The 22,337-nt window shown below is 47.3% G+C and overlaps 1 protein-coding gene across 2 annotated transcripts; it reads right to left on the bottom strand.

Annotated features, from left to right (window-relative positions):
• Window positions 1-3,023: 3,023 nt before the first annotated feature.
• Window positions 3,024-14,477, bottom strand: zmp:0000000991 (uncharacterized). 2 transcript variants are annotated; one of them, XM_049010732.1, is made up of 6 exons: window positions 13,911-14,477; window positions 10,856-10,995; window positions 10,253-10,427; window positions 9,373-9,445; window positions 8,518-8,578; window positions 3,024-8,409 (listed from the first exon to the last, which is right to left on the bottom strand). In XM_049010732.1, exons 2-6 carry the CDS (start codon window positions 10,956-10,958, stop codon window positions 3,341-3,343), a joined length of 5,481 nt encoding a protein of 1,826 aa, XP_048866689.1. In that variant the 5' UTR covers window positions 10,959-10,995; window positions 13,911-14,477; the 3' UTR covers window positions 3,024-3,340. The 2 variants fall into 2 exon arrangements, with proteins under 2 accessions (XP_048866689.1, XP_048866688.1); XM_049010731.1 differs by having other exon boundaries at window positions 13,915-14,477.
• Between the last annotated feature and the right edge of the window lie 7,860 nt (window positions 14,478-22,337).

Raw genomic sequence — 22,337 nt, 5'->3', positions numbered from 1 at the left:
TTGCGATAAACTACTTGGGAGCACGCAGACGGCAGTTGCTACAGCAACTGAGTACACGCACAACGATCAGGTTCAGAAGAGTGACATCAGGGCTTTCATGTGTGCAGGTCAAATGATGCTGCGTTTCCATGGTTACCATTAGCAGGAGATTACCCCCTGACACACTATGCCTTTACTCTCATTTTCTTATTCAGTGGTGATCTGGACTGATCACCAGCCCAGACACGGCCCAACAACCACCTCCAGAGTGAGGCAGGCTCTTTCTCCGACGTGTACGGTCAGGCTCCTGCTGTTCTTTACTTTACAAAAAGCACCAAACCCACTCTTAAAACACATTACATCATCTTTTCATTCAGTAGTTTATAGCTGTGGATTTCGCTTAAAACTGGCTCTTCTTCTTGTTGTCATAGTGATGAGAATACATCTACTTTTATTAATCCTTCAGTTTCTTCCAAATATGAGTGCATTAGCACACAGAGCCTTACAGAACAATAAACCAGTCAGTGAGATCCATTCCAGACACAGGATGGATCTTAACATACTGCTTGGAGCAGTTTCTTTGTAACATGGCTGTTTAAGTGTCTAAATATGATCACCTGACAGGCATTTGATATAAGCCCCTGCTCATACCTGCCCGATTATCTTAGGTAAGTGAACAGGTATTATCAGTCTTGCCGGCACCCTGCCTCCACTGCTCTGTGAATAGATAACACAATATGCACAGCTGCTGAAGATCATCGCGGTTGCTGGTGTCCACTACGTGCTACAAATGAGTTTGCTGGTGACAACTGCTGTCAATTCCCCCCCAGTGAGGCCCCAGCTCTGGGTCCAAGTGCCCCGTCGGAAACCTCCTTAGCAGTAAACGCAACCATGGCAGGCATGATGTGATGGGCCCCCAATAGCATGAGCAAACAAGGCTCAGTCTCCGTGACAACAGTAGAAAAACAGGATCGTTTTCAAGGGAGACTCCGTCTTTAAAGCAAGAGGTATCTAGGGCTGCAGTGCACCCGCACAAGCACTCCGCCTTCAGCGATGCGACCGTCAGCAAGCCGCGCATGCACTCAGCCTTCAGCGATGCGACCGTCAGCAACCTGCGCATGTCACAGAGCTGCATTCCTCCCTCTGAGGCAGGGCTGTGTGGCAGTGCTTCCCACACTATTTGTCCTACATCACAGGGGTCCTCACCTGACCAGCTGGGCTCCGTCTCTCGCATGTAAATGGCAGGCCTCTTCTTAATGTATCAAGCCATCATTTATCATTGTCCCATTCACCACTGGTTGCTTTCCCTTTGCCACATGCAGGCACTCCTCCTGGGTGTGACCCCCCCCCCCCCCCCCACATACACACACTGGGAATAGGCCGGACTCTTAGCATCCCCCCCACACTAGTCACAAAATGTCTGTGTGAAACCAAAACAACTGCCTTAGTCACCATGATTGTCTTGTTGGCACTGGACGAAGAGCTAAAGTACTCATTGAGAACAGGACGGACAAGCCTGTAATTACATGGACTTTAAAAATAGCGATCAACATTGCCCATAATGTCATGAACATTCACAAGACACATCACATGTGCATGTTTGAGTCCTTGGGGGCAGGGGGGTGGGGGAATAACACATCCAGGGGTCACCATAGCGGCAGGTATTGTAGATGAATTTTGGGGACATGTTATCAAGAGACACTGGCATCACACCCATGTCCCCCAGCCCATGCCTAACACTGGCCAGGACTGTCACCAAGGTAACGGTTACCCTCTGCTGGATAATGGAGATCCGCATGGACATGGCTGAGAACGCTGCTCTGAAGAATCTTTTTAGGTGCCAGAGACATTGTTGTTGTTCCTGGATCCACCCTCGATTACACAACTGTGCAAAAACACCACCAGCGTGGTTTGGAGTTTGTGTCACACATTTCTAGGAAAAAAAAAATTCACTCCAAAACCATAACAGCTGATTTTTTTTATTAGTGAAAATAACTGGAATTACTGACATGTGCTCCCTGCATTGCACTATGCTATGCTAAGCAGCCGTTTTAGTTAACAGTGACTTAGCTATATATGGAAATACGGTTTGTGTTATTGTGGGTGGAGCTCACCTCAATGGAATGTGCTAGAAACAGCAACTAAAGGCAGATAAACACTGCGGGTGCATTCCACACATCTAGGCCGGCAGAGTCGTTCTTTATCTAAATGACGGTTTGGTCAGTTAGCAGCGAATCGCGGGTGACCTCACATCCCACAGCCCGGTTTCATGATGCTGATGACAACCAGCTAACCAACCCACTAATACGCTGATAACCTCGCGGGCAGCACCTGCTGCAAGTTCAAAGGCACTAACATCATTTATATGTATTTGTGTGTGTGTGTGTGTGTGTATGTGTGGATTCGGTTTATATTACATTGTGGGGATCAAATGTCCCCACCAATGTAATAAAAACCTGTTATTCTGATGCTGTGGCACCATTTTTCAGGTCCCCACAAAGACCTGTGAATGCAATCAAAAAAGTAAAAATGCCAAAATTCTCTTATTTTGTTTGGTTACTTATGATTAAAGTTAGGGCTGGGTAGGGGTTAAGGTTGTCATGTTGGGATTAGAGATTTCACCATAGAAATGAATGACGAGTCCTCACAAAGACCTGTGTGTGTGTTTGTGTGGGGGGGTTTGCATAGATCACATTTGAGGACCAAATTGTCCCCAAAGTGTAGTAAAACCTGAAATTTCCCTACTTTTGGGGACATCTTTTGAGGTCCCTATTTGGATAACCTCAGTTTTATAAATATCTGTGAACGCAATCAAAAAAGTAAAAATGGCAATGGGTTGGTTACTTACGGTTAAGGTTAGGGATGGGTATAGGTTAAGGGTGTCATGATTGGGATTAAGGGTTTTCTCATAGAAATGAATGGATGGTCCCCATTTAGATAGTAAGACCGACTTGAGTGTGTGTGTGTGTGTGCGTGTGTGTGTGTGTGCGTGCGTGTGTGCGCGTGTGTGTACGTACGTTCAGGAAATCCTAGTGATACATAAATTAAATTACATTTTTTTTAATAAAAGTACATTTGAAAAAGAACAGAAACAGAACACCATGTCAGAAAATAGCATGATTTTCTTAAAAAAAAAAATTTTTTTAAATAACTTCAACCAACTGAAATAACGTAAGATAGGAGGTAAGGAGAATCAAAGTGCATCAGTCGAAAAGGCTGGCTTGAGAGCAGATGTAAGGAATCTTTAAACCATTAGAAAAAAAAATCTATATTTTACTTTCATAATTAAATGTAGACGCAGCCATGGATAACAGTGAGTAGCTGACCCAGAGAGTAGAAAACCCTAGAACATTGTCCACTTTTATAGTTCTGTCTCCTTCTCACCTTTGTCACCACTCAGGTAATACTCATCGTCTGTGGTGGTATCTGAGTCAGACTCCCCAAGGTCTGACAGGCTTGACTTGTATCCCCTGGAGGGCAAACACCCTCTGGGCGACAGGTTGTCTGGTGAGGTCAAGCTACTCCTGGGTGAGGAGCTGGGTGCTCGAGACATCCGTGGGGGAGAAAAGAGGGGTGATGGTGGGGGTGATGGTGACAATTCGTCAGCCTGTACAGAGGAAGGCGTGTGCAGGCTGGGAGGTGATCGATTCCTGCCTGGGGTCACCTGCTTCCCGCTCTCATCCCCGTAAGTAGCTTGATCTATGCTGCATGAGTGAGCCCGGGATCGCTGCTTCGGCCCAATGTCCAAAATATCAGTGCCTCTGAGGCTGTCAATGCTGGTCATTCGAGGAACAGTGGCCATGCGAGCGGAGCCAGACGGGCGGCTGGCGTGGACGTTACTCACAGAAAACGAGCGTCCAGCCTTCAGGCTGAAATCTGAGAAAGGGTGACTCTGGCTCTCTTGAGAGATGTCCTTAAGGCTCCTGGAAAGAGACACGTTCCCAGTCCTGTCAGCAGCACCAACCTGTCCACCCACACATACCTGGTAGTCATTTACTTCAGAGAAAGAGATGGTCTTCTTCCTTTTGGACTTCCTTTCTAAGCTCCCTCTGTAGAAGACATTTTCATTATCGGCATCATCAGAATCAAAGTCGATGCTTATCTGGCTACTTCTGGGACTGAGCGAGGATCTCCTGGGTCCTGGGACAAGGGTGTAACGTTCAACAGAGACACTGTGGCTATTTAGAGGTGAGCATGGACTCCTGTGGTAGGAGGAGCTTCTACTCTTATCAAAGAGACAGTTTGAACTACTGCTTATGCGGTCCGTCTCGGACGCATTTTTAGGTTGATTGTTTTCTTCAGTCAACCATGATGCCTGACTGTAGTCAGGATGAAAACCTGTCACCTCCCTTTCAATGATGTTCTTGTGGTTCGAGGGCTTCAGCACCCTTGAAACATCCTCTTTCCCAGTGCTTGAGACAGAGCTGCTGGTTCTACTTTGGATGAGTGGCATCTCCACCCTGCTTTTCTTCCTCAATGTCTGAAGTTCATCTTCAAACTGCTTTGAACTGAAACTCATCTTGGTACCATTTGACATCACATCGGAGTTATTCCTACCCTGGTTCTCTTTTACTTCTATTGTTTCACATTCAGAAAAGTAAAATTCTGTTGCCACCACAGGAGATATTGGGCTGGTATGGTCCTTCTTGCTTGTTAATGTCAGTAGACTCTTATGTGAGTTCTGTTCCTGTATGGACACAAACCTATGATCTCGCAGAGGCTTCTCCGGTGCTTTCTCATCTTTAGCCCTGAGATTGGCTGACTGGTACCAGACCTCATCTATGCTAACCACTATACCAGTCGGCTTTTTTCTGAGAACTGGGTTTTTGCCTTGCTCCTTAAAATCAAGATACCCTGAACCTCCACAGTCAGCATGCCGTAACTTCTCTGCGGTTTTGGTTTCTGGACTGAAAATGTTGTCAGACACTTCACTAACATTCAGATTCAATGCTTGCTTGTGTAAACCAGGACTAGACAATTTAACATTTCCTGATAGGTCAAAGAAACCTTCACTGTATGTAGGGATATCAACCACTGACTCTGAGGAAAACATCCTCTTTGAGTCAGGGAGGGGTGACAGAGGTTGAGAACTTCTGCTAACTGTGGCATCCAGGGAAGCAGTGTCCGACGATAATCTGTGGGCCGCTTCTGAGTGTGTATCCTTAGCTGAGGACCAGGCAGGATGTCTGCTGTGAAAAGAGTGCTGCCTCCAAGATGCAAGCCTGTTATTTTCTGTGGGGCTTAAAGGGGATTTTCTGAGTTCTGGATCAGGGGACTTCTGTGTGGGGGAGACAACTCTGGGAGGACTGTATTGTCTCTCGGAAGAGTAAGTTTTGAGAGCACCCACATTACAAATTGATCTTGTCTGCAGCACAGGACAACTCAGCGGTGACGGACTACATGCTGTGTCCCCACTGTGCGTCAAGCTAGCCCCCTCACTGTTACGCGATAGGACGTTGGCAGTGGAAGAAGAAAGTCCTTCTAAACTTGGAATTCTTGAATTTCTCAATTTAATGGGTGGTATCTCCAATAGTAATGGACTGGATGATGCTGTTGAACGATCAGTTTTTGAACTTTCCACATCAGATGATTTATTTAATGTAATGACTCCAGTTGAACTCAGGATCTTTGTATTATTTATACTGTTGGGAGATTCTTTTGGCAAATTAGAATTATTCTGACTTGTTGGATTTTGAATGCTTGCATTATTCAGACTTGATCTTATTGACAATGAAGGACCATTTATCACCACTGGTGTGATGCTACTCTGGGGCAATCTGGTTAAATCAGCCAGTGATACTGGACTGTGGGTCCTCACATTTGTACTGTCTAAAAAGTTAAATGACCTTGATGATGCACTGGTACTTGTTGTTACATTTTCAACTTTTTTATCATCAATATTTTGGGGCAATTCTGTGGGCAACACAGAAGTAGTCAGGAAGAGTGGATTGTGAGACACAGAACTGTTCACATCTTGGTGAGATACAGCTGGAGAAGATGACCTTGACACTACCCCTGGACTGTGAAATATTGAGTTGTCCACACTGTGAGAAGATGATCTTGGTGATATGGGGCTGGTCACAGCCTTTGGGCTATGAGTTTTTGAATTGTCCACAGAATAGGAAAAAGTTGTTAGTGATGAAGGACTGTTCATAACAATTGATCTGTGAATGTCTGAGTTGTCAGTAGTGCTGGAAGATCTTGCTGATCTTGTTGGGCTGGTCGCATCAGGTGGATTGAGGGTTACTGGATGGTCCATGCCTTGGAATGCTCCAGTTGAATATACAGGACTTATAACAGCCCTTATCCTGTGAGTTACTGAATTGTCCACAAATTGGGAAGATTTTATTGGTGTTGCAGGACTAGTCACAGCCATAGACCTGGGAGGAGTTGAATGATCCACATTTGGGGATGCAGGAATTCTCACAACCAGTATTCTGTGAATTTCTGAACTGTCAAAACTGTTGGATGATTTTCCTAGTGTTGTGGGGTTAGTCTCACCAGTTGGACAAAGAGTCATTGGACTCTCCCCAAAGTGGCAGCTTCTCTCTGGTGTTCTGGGACTAATCACAGCCATAGGACTGAGAGGAGTTGCAGAGTTAAGCTCCTCCAATGTGTGGGTAGGAACAGCCCCTTCTTTCGGTGAAATGTCTTTGCTTTGGGAGAAAGATACCACACTTTTCATGTTCCTCGAATTGAACATCTGGGAAGGGGTTCGTAGCTTATCAGACTGGTTGGGCACATTGCTTGAATTGTTTTGGGATGTAGGCATGTCATGAGTACTGAAGGAGCTAGGGTGAGTGGGGTTAGACACGGTGTAGCTAGGAAGGACTTTCCTAGTATCAGGTGTCCATGATGGACTGTTTCTGGGAAAGGTAAAAGTGTTATGGGCATTGCTTGATTTTTGGTTATTTCTAAGGTTTATTGTAGCACTGAGACTATCCGGGCTCTGGTCAGGGGGATTCTGTACGTCAGCAGGCCCAGGGAGTGTATGATGAGAAAGGGGGTACCCCAAGGAAGCATGGTCATAATGATCCAGTCCCGCAGCATCTTTCTGGTTATGGTTCCGCCAGGGCAGTGTCGATCTGCGTGGGAGAGTTTGGCTTTTGATAAAGTATAGTCGATCTGATCCATCCCCTCGAGTGTACTGCAACTGCCCCTCCCTAGCAGACTTGGCAGCATTCGTGGTGCTGCTAGGGTGAGAGCGAGGAGTAGTGGCATATATAGAGGAGGAGAGTGTTCCGGGACTGCCTAAGGCAGAACCACCTCCCCGCAGAGATAGCAAAATGCTGCTCGGGGATGAAGACCCTTTGAAACGAGTCACAGGAGGTTGCTGGCAACAGACCTCAGATATTCTTCTGTGATGGTGGACATCCAGCGAGCTGCAGTGGCCAGTGCCTGGATGTACAAGTGAGGAGCTGGAACCAGTGGAGATCTTTTTGCTGTTGTCCAGTGAGACAGACGCAGACAAAGGTATCCTTGATGTAGTCCTCTCAGGAAGCCAGCCAACCAAACCTCGTGCACTCTCAGTGGCTGGTTGTCTCTGTGGAGTGTCAGGTCCATGAAATATGTCCTTGTCCTGCACAGTGTTTCTGCCCAGAAATGACTGAGAAACTGAATTTCTGTGTCTGAGAGTCTGCTGCTCCTTGAAAACGTAAGAGCTGCGCCTGACTTCCTGGCTCCTCCCATTGGCTTCCTTTACAGCCTGTGTGGTTTCAGCTCCCTGCTTGGGTCTCCTAAATTTTCCTGTCCAATGCGGAGCAACAACTGTGACCACTGAAGGAGGCAACATGGTTGCTAGTGGATTGAGGTGAGCTGGCAACTCTGAATGGGGCGTTTCATCACTTTGGAGCTGGAGGGTGGGTAAGGAGTTGGAACGCTTCAGACCAGAAGAAGAGGCAACAATTGGCAAGGGAACAAGGTTAGACTTGGGAAGGTCTGAGTTTCTCTGACAATCGGAAGTTTGTTCAGTGTGAAAGGCAATCCCACTGGAAGGCTGATTTAGCAAGAAGACAGCGGAATCTTTTAACAAGTCAGTGCCGGTGGATTCTCGAAGCAAGTCACTGCCGGCAGACTCTCCGAGCGAGTCAGTTAAGGTGGATTCTCCGTGAAATTTAATGCTGGTGGATTCTCCAAGTGCGTCAGTGATGGTGGATTCTCCAAGTGAGTCAGTAATTATAGAGACTTTGAGAAGGTCAGTGCCGGTGGATTCTCTGAGAGAATCAGTGACAGGAGGCTCTCCAAGCGAGTCAGTGAGGCTGTTGTGGTAGCTCCCACGTTTGTGTGCTACACACAGGTCTATCTGGTCTCTGAAAATTGGTTTTCTGGGTTCTTCTGGGACTGAAGGATAACAAGCTTTCTTTTGGCCTGGTCTAGTCTCTGGTTTCCTGGGGTCTACATGATGTTCTGAAGGTCTGTGGTTTGGGGCCCCTAAAACAAAGGGTACAGTTAATAAGTACAGCATAAAAAACATTTTCCTATTTACCAGATTCTACAATTTTCATATGAGTGACATCATACATGAGAGATTCTCCTCACCTTCAGAGTCTTCTTGTTGCTGAACAGTGGGGCAGTCGTTTGTGAAATCCGGATGTGGTCCCTGTTCAGTGAAGAAGATTATTATCATTAATTATTATTTTTCTTATTATTAGTACTACTGCACTACTACTACTACTACTACTCTGGAAAGGCTTATCTTGGCCCATCTCAGACTCCTGGTAAATTCTTCTATGGACCCTCTACTGTTTGGACCCCCCTGCTCATTTACATGCGGCAAAGATCCATGTCCCACTTGGAAAAGCTGGGAATCACTGTGAGAATCTTGTTCTTTGATTTCTCCAGTGCATTCAGCACTATAATACCATCACTGTTGAGGAACAAAACAGACAGTATGGAGGTGGATCAGCACATTGTATCCCAGACTGTTGCCTACTTCACCAACAGACCACAGTATGTTAGAACACTGGACTGTGTGTTGTGTAGTACAGGTGCTCCACGGGGAACTGCTCACATTTCTGTTCACTGGAGACTTTGCATATAACACATGCAGTTGTCACATCCAGAAATTGCACTGTAATCTCATCTCACCTGATATGGATTCGGCCGTCACCCATTAACGGATTATTTAATATTCAGTTGAAAACCCTGCTTCTCATAAAAAGCCACACAAGAAGGCAGAAACAGAACGAGTGACATTTGGAAGTGTGACTCTCCATGTGAGTCCCAGGTACGCCTGGACCCCTGTCAATTAAACTTCAGAGCCCATGTTGCTGAACGGATTTGAGTAATTGGACAATCCAGTTAATGTGGCTAGTTTTTTGAAGGGTAGTACAGGTATCTGGGAGGAACTTCAAGACACTCATCTTCTCCACACAGGGAAATGGGCCACTGTACCTGCTCTGAAAGGTGGGAACCAGAATGATCCTGATCTCCAGCCCTTGAACTGGGTCCACTGGCTCCAGCGAAGCTGCAGAACAGAAGGCAGAAATCAAACAGCCGTCAGGCAGATGCCTTCCGCATCCCAGCAGCTGCAGCTCTGGTAACGAGACTCACCCCAAACTGCTTCTGTCAAAAGCTGGCTGAGGGCATATTAAATGTAATCCCGAGAGCCATGTTTCTCCGAAGCAACAGCCACAGCAACCACAGACTCCTCACACTACACTGCAGGTCAGTGCCGGCTCTCATTTATTCGCCAAGCTGGCACTGCGACCCACAGTGGTACATGTGGCTGCTGCAGCAGGAACTCGACACCTTCAAAGGGGCCAACTCGCTCTGCACGCAGATGGGATCCAGTGTCTCCCTGCAGAGCTACGCCCAGACAGGGCTGCCTCAGAGCGAGTTAAAAACTCGCTGGCTGCATGTTGGAGACAGCCCAGCTGTTCCCAAAGGCACCAGCTGGGCCACATTCCATCTTAGCCCCGCCCTGTGCTGCTTTCGACACCAGCACACCCCACCCAGGAGGGACGCACCCTTGGCGGAATGGGGATAAGGGCTCTCATGCGTGTCACTCTAAAGAGCTCATTGTACCGTGCCACATGACATATGTAAGCCTAACCTTCTGCCCTCGATTCTTTTAACACGGGGATGCTCAGGCAGGGGCATGTCATCACCAGGAACCTCTGCTGTTCATGGGCAGCCAGGGCCAGAGGGCAGGTGCATCCAAAGCTAGGCAGCAGGTAGCCCACCAGTTGGGGAGTGGCTGTTGGACCTCCGTACCTCACTACATCACAGTTGCAATGGGAGAAGCTGGCCAGCTCCCTGCCTCGGTGCTTACCTGAAGCTGCCGTCTCGGCTCCTGCGGGAGGCCGATCCCTTCTGGAGGAACCGGAAGGCCAAGAGCGAGGTGACCCGAGAACGGAATGAGGCCCTGCTGGGGGAGACGGCCTTGTCGTGGTTCTCTCTCCTGTCCCCAGGCTTTCTGAGGAGCTTCCCTGACCTCAGGGGTGTCTCTAAGGTAAGAAGAATGAGAACATTCCAGAATCAGGACCCAGCATCTGCCAGCTACCTGTCACATTGATCACAAGTCACCATAATTACACAAAGGTTAGAGGTTCTGCTCTATTTCTCTGTGTTACAGGCTGCAAACAGCTGTAGCACATGGGTCACCCAGTATGTATTAACTGCTGGAAAGCAAGTGGATCCACGTGTTATAAATGTCATGAAAGTGCCACTGCCATAAAAATGTAAAATAACTTTTTACAGCCCAGCTCTCAAGTCCAGCACTTGTAATGAGTAAACCTCATTGGCCCAGTTCTGTCACCTCCATAGGAAGCTTAGAGAAGTGCACACAGTTAGACAGACATGGTATCACACATACACCGGAACTAGCAGTGTGTGCGTATCTGTCAGCTGTGTGTCTTATCACCTAGCCTCTTACCTCTGGGTGCGAGAAGTGACTGGGTGTGGTGCCCGCTGTTGGTTCTGTTCCTCCGCTTGGACTGCTGGATCTCCTGGAACCACTGGCCCGACACCCCCTTCATCCAGCGCTGGTCCCTCCATCCATCGTCCTGGATCTTCCTGATAGAGGGAGACCAGAAACCAGTGTCAATGTATGGAGAGAACCTGCATTAAACTGAAAGTTAGACTGTGCGTGAGCCTAAAGAAAACATGTCCATTCAGGCATCGAGTTATTAAAGCGATAACAACGCTAAACCAAGAACACCATAATACATGCAGAGTTATCACTTAGATAAGCACGCCAACTGACAGAGAAGCGGGACCAGACTCAGGACGCCAACGACACTGAGGCAAACTCAGATCTGATATCAGATGATAGATGCAGTGAGGGCAAGTTCATACAGAAATTACTAAGGCCGTTAGCATTAGCTTGGCTAATGCAGCAACCTGAACCAACACCGCCCCCCCCCCCACGTCCCCCCACAAAGTTCATGACAGTTGTGAACCCAGAGCTCAAATAACCTTGGCAACTGCACTACTTCTCACAACATGCAAGTGTTCCCAGCCAAAAGACGACAATAGCCGAGTTTACACTATTATGCAAGCACCGGCAAGATAAACATGATACGATAACCATGATAAAGCTAACTACGCACATAGAGGGCTAAGACAGTAATAACTATGCCAACACCGACCGTTTATGGATAGAACAGTATGTTTTCCATTAATGCTTAAGGGTATGTGCAAATGAGGGGGCAGCGTGTGGCTCAGTGGGCTAAGCCTGTGTGCCTGTAATCAGAAGGTTGCAGGTTCAAACCCAGCCTCAGCCTGTGGGTCCTTGAGCAAGGCCCTTATCCCCCAGCTCCCTGGGCGCCACTACGGGTGGAAGCCCTTCGCAGACAACTTCCTCTATAAAAAAAGAGCAAGTTGTGGGAGGCGTAAAGACAATTTCCCTACGGGGATCAATAAAAAGTGTCAATAAATGGTTAAAAGTTAACCATGCTAAGAGTATGACCTACAGCTATCTGCAAACATGGATGTGTACATTATCACTAAGGTCAAACTAAGCTGTCTTCCAATGGTTTGATAGTGGGATGGGGACACAACTAAATAATTTAAAGGCAAATTAAATATTGGGGAGTAGCTATGTCTCTGCTGTCTGCACAAGCTTCTCCACTGCCCTGGGATCCCAGCCACATGTGAATGAACCCCCACTCACCACCACTCAAGCCAATATTTGTGTGGGGCTGCCTGCTTTTTGAATGAACAAAGCCGACCATGGGGGTCACATTGGAAAGAAAGGACATTACACAGCAGGCTGTAAGTGCCAGAAAGCAGTCGGCGCAGCATGCCGTTGCCCTGCCCAGTTAGCCCCGAGCTCCAGAGAAGCGCAAAGCGGCAGCTAATGGTACATCCTGCAGTAGACGTGCCCTCTCCTGCAAACCGCACGCTTTTAAGTGTCGCAGACAACGCGTTGCATAACAGCGCAACAGAAACACCAACCCAGCTCCCTCCAGGAACGTCTCTGCACACGGCCGCTTACCCTAACCTGTTACACAAACGCTACGACCAAAATACTCTGAAATGCACTTTCGGCGTCACACAATTTTAAATGGTGCATAACACTGCATCAAACATTCACGACGTGCGCAATAATTATTCTCGCATGTCTAAGTGAGACGCGTAGCCTTTGAGTTCACATGTCCAAAACTGGACAGAAATCTGACCACCAGGAGTGGTTCGGTGGGGGGGCAGTGCCCCCGTGACAACTTGCATGGCCCCCCCGTGCTCCCACCTAAATACGTATGCTACTTGGGTATATTATTAATATTATTTATATTTATATATGTGGGCGAAAATGTGCGCTGGGCACAGGGCGAAACGAACGTAAGCACATTTCCTTGACGGACTCTTAACGCGGGTGCGCCAAGGTGGTCGGGGTCGCTGGATGAAAAGCGAAGTTAACGACATAGAACAAGTAATAAAGCTTGTGGAAGCACAATAGTCTAAACAAGAAATCAGAGTGAATTATATATTTGTTAAAAACTGTAAAAGGTTTTCAAAATTGTCTTTTGCTTCTTAATGCAGGCAGTCTAATGAAAGTAATACTTGGATGATATTACGGTCAACTGCATCTGCCCCCCCTAACAACTGGCCCTAGTCTGGCCGACAAGTTGAAATGGTCTGGACCTCCACTGCTGACCGCTAAACCCACATAGAGATCAACCAGATACACTCACCAACACACTAAGGATAGTGATGAGGACACCATGCACCCACCCCCCGGAACGACAAAAAGAACAGAGAATAAGTATCAGAAGAGGGCTGACATCTCAGGTCCAACCTGCATTACTCACATTTGGAAACTATTATGACGATTCTTAACAGCGAAACACCTTTACCAAAAAAAATATAGGCGTACGTACAGGTGTACAAATACTAAGTTAACCAGAATGATAAAATACAGTTGTGTTTATATTTGTATCGCGATAAAAAAGAAACAATACTAATTCTAAAGTTATTTTAGTGCCGCCTGATCGGCCCGGTTGAGCCGCATTTCACACGCCGCACGGAGCCCGGGAGGCGCCAACCTGCGTTTGACAGCGATATGCTGTCATCAGGCTTCGTAATCCTGCAGAAAACCATTAGGATCCGGAAGTCGCCGCGCAGCCCTGCTACGCCGGAGCGTCTTCCCGGTGCCCACAAGTCACTCACTGTATGCATGCTGGACATAGCTAAATACAGCGTTAAGAAATACAGTTACTGCGATTTTTACATTTTCCAGTCCTACTGATTTCTGAACGAACTTTTGACAGCGTGTGTAAATCACCGAAACTCCATTTGAATAAAAAGGAGCCACAGTTTAACCAAAGGGCAATTTAATGTTTCTTATTATAATTTCAGATAAGCATCAGCGGCATTGCAGTGGAATTTAGTGACTTTAACGAGATACACTGTCGGTTTTTAATGCAGAATTGTTTCCAATTTCGGTGAATGTCTCATCGTATTTGCAAAAGAATAATAGTTGTTCTTACTTACTGAAGTCTGTCTTCCTCGCACTTTTTCAGCAACTTGTCTCTCGCAAGTACATCCTGGATTGCGTTAACTTCTTCTGTGCTCAGGTAGCTGAAATCCAGGTTGTTTCATGTTTTGACATCCTGTTTTGTAGCTTTCCCTCCTCCCACCGGCTTTGCCCGCGTTAAAGGCGCTTCGCAGGCAGCGCTCACACCGGAGAGGCTCAGGTCTGCAGCCTGTCGCTATGCCCGCTCATCAGGCAGACATTTACCTTTTATTTCCGGCACTTGTGGTGGATGGCATTTCTTTGCTTGAGAGGTACGAAGTCTTGTGTTTCCAAAACAATTCTCCCGAGTTTCCCATATAGAAACAAACCGTCGGCGTAAAAATATCGTGATCCGTAATCATTAATTGTGGTCATTATTTGAACAAGTTGCCGCTGTGCTTTGCATAAGATCCCCTCAGAGTCCAGCGTATCAGCCCATCTGCTCTCTGTATCATATTACCAGTGGACTTTATCTCTTTAAACGTGTAAAATAAATATGGGCGTATCATAGATGCATTCTTTCAGTTTTGTTTTGCTAGGCTCATAACTAATTTTAGGTAGGCATACTGCCGGCTGAATCTCAACAATAAACATAACCTTGTATATAAGTCCTTATAAAAAATATGAATATATTACGTAGAAAGAACTAAAATAACTATAATGTCAATAGTCCTTGTTAGTCTGCCCTCTTGCGACACTGAAGAAAACTACTTTTGAAAAAGAAAAAAATATCTATACCGTCGTTTGTAATTTTTCATAAAAGCCATTAGAGGGCGAATTTGTCACATTTAATAGAGCGTTATGAGAAACCAGACAATTAACATAACCATGGGTATAAATGATCAAAACCAGCAAATACGATCCGCTGGACCCCCTTAAATAGGTGGAGACCTCAATCCCTCAATGATCAACCCAAAGTAATGCCCTTTGATCATGTCAGAAGTTTTAGCTCCATGGAAGAAGGCTCCTATTTTAATAGTAGCTATAGATTTGAGGTGCTTTTACACTGCACCAGGTACCGTACTTTTGTTACATCGAAGAGTACCAAAATTATGGTAGGCCTACATCAAGATGTTGGTTTTCCACTGATGTAAAAACTTACCGCAGCTAAATGACATCACAACGTGAGGCGGAGTAACCTATTTTGTAGGCTACTGAATTTGGAAAATGGCTGTAGTATGTTAAAGGGGTGAGCGATGTGCAATATTAATACAAGCATTGCATGTTACATATCGCGAGGACCGCTATAGTCGGTTGGTTTGAGATCAGGCCTTGTCATATCTTCCTGTTGTTCAGATAATATAGCGCGGGGGGGGGGGGGGGGGGGGGGGGTTGAAACAAAACTCCTTTTTAGTATTATCTAGTATGTTTAAAAAATCCGTCGAAAGTTTACCGCCGCTGCTATTGCATGAGTGCTGCATGCGTTCTCTGAGACAGGCATAGCCAGTTTCATCCTAGCAGTTTAAATCACTCCTAGACGGGTTTGTGAGAAATTTATGTTGAATTCCTTTTTGGCTTTATAAATACCCCAGTATTTATTACAATTAAATCACATTGCTGTCATGCCCGGCTCGTCCGATCCTCGTGTGTGCCACGCCCCCTGATCATCCACGTGTGCTTCCCCGATCATGCCCGGCTGTTTCCTGTTATTTTTGGCTTGTCTTTTGTATTTAGTCCACGTCTGAGTCCGTCTTCCCCAGACTTGTCATTAATGTTAGTTGACGTTAGTTTGTCACCTTCCCCGCTTCCTGCTTGCCCTGTCTCTCCTGTTCCGATCCCATCAATAAACCCATTTCCCGAAGACCCTTGCCTTCCTGCCTCCTTCGTACCCGTTTTGCATTTTTACAGGGTGCATTACCCTGCTGACAGAGGCCACCGCCATCAGAAAACATCATTCCCATGAAGGGGTATGCATGGTCTGCAACAATATTTAGGTAGGTGGCAAACTCACATTCACATAAATGCCAGAACCAAAGGTTTCCCAGCAGAACTTTGCCCAGATCATCACACTGCCTGCACCGGCTTGCCTTCTTCCCATAGTGCATCCTGGTGCCGTCGCTGCCCCAGGTAAACAACGCACATGCACTCGAATGTCCACATGATGTAACAGAAGACGTGACTCATCAGACCAGCAGCCTTCTTCCATTGCCCCATAGTCCAGTTCTGATGCTCACTTGCTCATTGTAGGCGTTTTTGTCAGTGGTTAGCGGTCAGCATGGACAACCTGTCCGGTCTGTGGTTACGCAGCCCCATACGCAGCGAGCTGCAGTGCTCTGTGTGTTCTGACACCTTTCTACCGTAGCCAACATTAGCTTATTCACCAGTTTGTGCCACAGTAGATCGGACCAGACAGGCTTCCCTCCCACCTGCACCAATGAGCCTTGGGCACCCATGACCCCACCGCCGGTCACCGGTTGGCCTTCCTTGGACCACTTTCGGTAGGTCCTGACCACTGCATACCCAGAACACCCCACAAGACCTGCCATTATGGAGATGCTTTGACCATCATAGTTGTCGAATTCACTTAGATCCTTACACTTGGCCATTTTTACTGCATCTTACACATCAGCGTCAGTTACCGACTATTCGCTTCCCTAATACATAATGACACCCTTGGCAGGTGCCTCTGCAAGGAGATAATCACTGTTATTCCCTTCACCTGTTAGTGGTTTTAATGTTACGGCTGATCGGTGCATACTGTGGTTCATGACGGTTTAACAGGAATGCAGTGATTAAGGCCATTCCTGTTTTCTAACCACCTTCTGAGATCCTAGCTTAAACATGGAGGACTGGAGTTTCCATGACCTTCATGAGATTTAGGAATCCTCACCAGTGCACATTACAGTCAAAACCAATACAGTTTATCTACAGGCAATATCTGACCTGAACCAGTATACTTAGACAAATGCAGGTCGGTACCAGCCATGAAAGTTTACACTGTGAGTGAATAGCTTCAAGCCTACTTGTGTTGGCCTGTGAACACAGACCATGTAAAGTCGTGAGCGAACCATTTCTAAAGGATCCGACCCTTGTAATGTTCTGTCCAATGAGATCGCCTACATTGCTGTCCATCATCCCTCCTTTGAGGCGGACGTTTATGTTTATTTATTTGCCAAATGGGAAGAGCGGTAAGTGCGTTAGACAGAACCCACGTCCACATAGACACATTATCAGTAAATGCAGTGCTGCTTTGGCTAATGATACCATAAGTACACTGTAGCTGAACGATGGGAACCAGACTTAGGACACATTACGTAAATATGAAAGCAGCAGTCATATTTAAAGGGAAGACTTCATTAGAGCTGATTGACCACAAACACAGAGACTGAAGAGTTAGAGGCTTAAGTTATATAAAGACTGTTAAAAAATCAATTCTAATTGAAAATGTTGGCTAATTAGCATATTGTAATGGCTTAGCGTGGGAGGCAAGGAAGGGGTGACCGGTATAAAGCAGCAATACTTCAGCGTGCTTAATATCTGCAGTCGTGTGTAAAGCCAGGTGGGAGTGAGGGTACTGGGTAGGGGTCTGCATCCTTACTGGGTCTCGCAGTGTTCGGGTGACCCCCTCCACGCAGATCCACCAAAAACACTGTATGTCCTCATCAGAGTTTAGTCGCATTTTCCAAAGCATTAATCTGTAAAAATCAATTTTAATCAGGACTTTGGGGAACAGTAATCAAAAGGTGACATACAGCTGGCTAATTCTACTATAAATAATGCCAATCACTAATTATTTTTGGCATCAATCACTTGGACCCACTAATTGCCCCTAATAGAAGCCCTTTTAGTCAGGATTGGCTAGTCTGACTGTTTGAGATTCCCTGATTGGAGGAAAAACAATTTATATATTTTAATGTAAAAAAAAAACACATGATTACTGACCTGTGCTGTTTTTCCTTAAGTTCCTTTGTCAACGGTACAAAAGCAAAGCCCTTCATTGATCAGACCATGGAGCGTTTAGGTCTGTGTCCTTAACCAATACACCACCTGCTGCCCTAGTTTAATATTTACAACAGCTGAGAGAAACCTTTGTGGGACACATGCCGCCATCTCATATGGGGCTGCCACACACCATCATAAGAAAGATGGAATGGATGGATGGATGGATGGATGGATGGATGGATGGCAGGATCTTCGTCCAGCTTTAATCGGCCTCATGGTCCTGATGGAACCGTAACGGAAGCAACTGAATCTGCCATTCTCTCACAGCTGATCGTTAACCCACATGTTCGCAATCAGCGAATCGGCCTCACAACGCACTGCTGGTTTCTAAGGAGAGTTCAGCGGTAAACAGAGGACTGCAGTTTGTGGGTTTGGGGGGGCGGGGCGGGGGGAGTTTACATATTTCATAAGGTTCCTGTCATCTGCAGCATAAATGAAAGGTCTTCTTTCTTAAAATACATTATGTGCTAGACAGAGTGTGACAGACCAATTCATATCCCAGGATTGGTTTAAAAGAGTTTCCACATTAAGATGCTCTATTCACAGAATGTACTTCTGTGGTAAACATGCTCACCTTCTGGATATATTTATACATATTCCAAAAGTAATCAGAGAAAGACAAGAAGAAAAATTACTTTGTGCTCAATTTGGTATGAGTCAGATTGGGAAGGACAGGTGTGTGGGGGCGTGCAGGGACCAAGAAAGGGGACCAAGAAGCATAGCAGGGACTGTCTGTTTGACCCTTAAGCCCGGTCTTCTGTTTGCAGTGGGGGCATAGACTGATGACAATGTTGGGCAGTTTCTGGGCAACCATGGTGGTGCCTGAAGCTGTCGCATCACGTCACGCTCCGGGAAGGACACAGCGTGGGCACCCGGCATGCGAGGGGTTAATGGGTGTGCAGGCTGAGCTGGAGCATTGACTGCTGGGTAATTACGCTTAAGTGGTGAGCAGCTCAGGCAGATGGCAGTAACAGATTATCTGTTTGGAAGAGATGCATTCCCAGAATCAATACGAATCCATTTGAGGAAATGGCGCAATTTGGGGGAAATATGCCCCTCTCCCAGAGTCCACTTAGGCAAAACTGCCCTCCTGCACACACAGGGGCAGAAGAGAGGCAAATGGGTGGGGTGGCAGGGCAGGGGAGGGGGGCAGAGAGAGGAGAAGGTAGAGACGGGAGGGGGGCTAGAGGCAGGGGTGTGGGGCAGAGTGGGGGGGAGAGTAGAGAAAGGGGCAGAGAGAGGAGAGTACAGGGAGGCAAGAGGGCAAAATGGGTAGGGTACAGGCAGGGGGGAAACAGGGAAGGGAGGCAGAGAGAGAGGGGAGGCAGAGGCAGGGAAGGGGCAGAGAGAGGGGAATGGGGGGCAGAGAGAGGGGAATGGGGGCAGAGAGAGGGGAATGGGGGCAGAGAGAGGGGAATGGGGGCAGAAGCAGGGAAGGGGCAGAGAGAGGGGAGGCAGAGGCAGGGAAGGGGGGCAGAGAGGGGAGGGTAGAGGCAGGAAAGTGAGGCAGAGGGACACTGCAGGGGCCCCCCCTGTTACCGCTGAGCTCCTAATGAATCCTGACTGAAGGTGTCACTTAAAGCAACCATTTTATTTGTGTTCACTCAGCCTTACGCTTGAGGCATAGCCTCGTATAATGTCATTAATAAAGGATGATTAAAAAGGGCTTCCAAAACGTGGGCTACACATTTCCTCTCTTTATGACTAATTTGAAGTCTATTTTGTTCATCGCTGGCTCTCCGCTGCTGCCAGAGTGGCTCCTGTTCCGGTTTCAGGCTCGCCTGCATATCGCAGCTCACACTAACACTGACTCAGGGCTGTCAGGTCCGCAGCTCAGCAAGGCCTCAAACCTGCACCCAGGATCCCCCCAAATCTGCAATGTCGCACCCCAGCTGCACACGGTTTGCCTGACTGTATAAATCTGCCTGTTTCACTAAACTATGGGCCGTGTAGGAGGGCATTACTTCACCTCCCACCCATTCATTTTCCATTTGGAGGCTTGGGTGATATAACATCATATTTAATTACGTTTATGGTCTTTTATGGGATGTATACAATGGAAAGCCCCCTGTCAGAGAGGTGCTGCCCCCGGTGGCAGCCCCCTCTGGTCGCGTATTTACTGTGATGGCAAATGGTCCGGAGCCCTTCCGGTGTTCTGAATGTGATTTCATTAGGCTGATGAGAGGGGGAGCTCGTCACCGGCTGATCTCACCCCTGCACTCGCCCTAACAGTCTGATGGGAAGAGGGGGGGAGGGGCTATGAGGGGGCCAAGCTGTCTGGAGAAGCACTTCTGCCATGCCGTGCCTCCAGGGGGCGCTCTATGCACAATGTGCTTACACTCTCCCACAGTCACACTTTCCAGGATGGGTTGTGCATGGGGCTCTAAGCTTCTTGTGGACAGTGGCTGCACGGGACAGTCTGTGGATTTGGACAAAGGCACAATGCAGGGGCACCACTGGAGATTAGGGGTCCTATGAAAGCGAATCATATCCAGGCCCTGGCAGAGTGGGTCACTTTGTTGACCAAAGACTGTCTGCCATGGGTGTCTCTGGATATATTTCCTGAGCAGCTTTAATGTATGAGTCTTGGGCTTCCAGTTCCCCAGAGCAGTGAGGGGGGAGGGGCATTTATCTTTAGAAACACCCACCAGCTGATATGGGAGATCAGCCCCTGTGGAGTAGTCTGTTAGAGGTGGGGGGTCTGTCTCAGCCCCCGATGGAGAAGCAGAGGGACAGACCCTGTGCATCATCAGCCAGAGACCCCTTCCTCACCTGCCCCCCCCACTTTATATCTCCCTGAGTCATCCATTGGCAACATGTAAGCAATTAAAAGTGTAACGTTTCGGACACCCCAGCTATGCTGCAGACAGGTCCTCGTTTGGGTTGAGTGAGACACTGAGCTAAATATCGTGACTAATTAACCGACCGCAGGTTCAGCCAGCTTGGGAGGAGGTCAAAGGTCAGCCTCTCCTGCGGACCCACTCAGCGCAGATTACGACCAGAGCACCCCAGCTGCCAGAAAGCATGGGGCCATTTTGCAGTACCCCTTGGGGAGGGTTTTAGCCAAATTAAGTCATCAAAGCGGAACACATTTTGCTGAAATCGGTACTTCTTCCCCTCCAAAATGCACGGTAACAAAAAACACTGGCTTTCATAACCACTGAGGGTGCGGCAGAAACAGCCCCATCCCACACCACCCCCCACGGAGTATCGGGATGATTCGGCACCGGATGCGGGTTTGGACCTGATCCCCATGTCCCTCCAGAAACAGCCCCATCCCACACCACCCCCCACGGAGTATCGGGATGATTCGGCACCGGATGCGGGTTTGGACCTGATCCTCATGCTCCTCCAGACTTGCTTCAGGCTGCTATACATGGTAGCCCGTGATTTTGGCCTTTGTCAAAATGCACTGCTTAACTGACCCCCCCAATCCAGCTTCTGCTCACTTCCTGCCAGCCCCCCACCACGCTGAGCCTGTAATATCGCAGCAGCCTTATTGATAGCATGTCAGACAATCTCTCAATGGCGTTTTCGCCGGCAGCCTGATACCGTGGCGGCCTCGCCGGGCAGGGATAACTGATCGATGTGCAACAGCAAATTAAGTAATAGCATTTTTGTGTCTGTGCATATTATGGCGCCATTTAGAGCCCCGAAAACTGGCGTAGCTCTTGCTAGACAGGAGGACGGAATCAATCAGGAATAGAATGGACGTCCACGGCAGTGTAATTGTCCGTTGTGAAGATGATTGTGTCGGGAAATATATGAAAATCATCACTGCCTATTCTTCTCCCTTTCACAGTCAGCCGGGGGAACGGGGGAGGGTTGCGTTTGCTTTTCATCTCACAGGATCGTCCTGCAAGAGCTCCTCCAGGTTACCCGTCTTGGCTGAGGATGTATGTGGCTGTATTTATTTGAGAATATCACTTTGCACAATTGTTCACTGCATAACAGGCATTCACTTTCCACTCTCAGAAAGAAAACCCCCTGATTTTAAGTAGCTCTGGTCTGTAACATCTATGCGAACCGCACATGAATCTTTTTAATATTTCGAAAGGAACATAATTGAACAAATAGCTGAGATCCCCCTATTCCTACACACATACGTAAAATTACTTCTTTGTCTTTTATCTGTGGAGCATTGTTGCATGGCTCATAGTCATAGCTGCACTTAAAAAAAAATACTCTGGTTGAATAATAGCACTAAAGAAATGATACCAATCAGGAATTCGATGGAACAGAACACAAATAAAATGCATTGCTTCCGTTACCTTGATTGATTCATATTTGCATATTTAAAGCCTTTAACGTAACTTAACGTTTGCATAATTGACCTACGTATTGGTTTGCGTTTGTCGTATTTTACTTTAATCAAATTTCTGGTGCGGCCACGGGGTTACAGTGGCTCCCCACCGGACCAGCTGCAGCACACTTCCGCAGGTCTCGCGGCACAGGCTCG

Source organism: Brienomyrus brachyistius, chromosome 4 (assembly GCF_023856365.1).
Source record: "Brienomyrus brachyistius isolate T26 chromosome 4, BBRACH_0.4, whole genome shotgun sequence".
NCBI classification, from domain to species: Eukaryota; Metazoa; Chordata; class Actinopteri; order Osteoglossiformes; family Mormyridae; genus Brienomyrus; species Brienomyrus brachyistius.
Note: the sequence above shows the minus strand (reverse complement) of the source record. Positions and strands in the feature narration are given on the sequence as shown.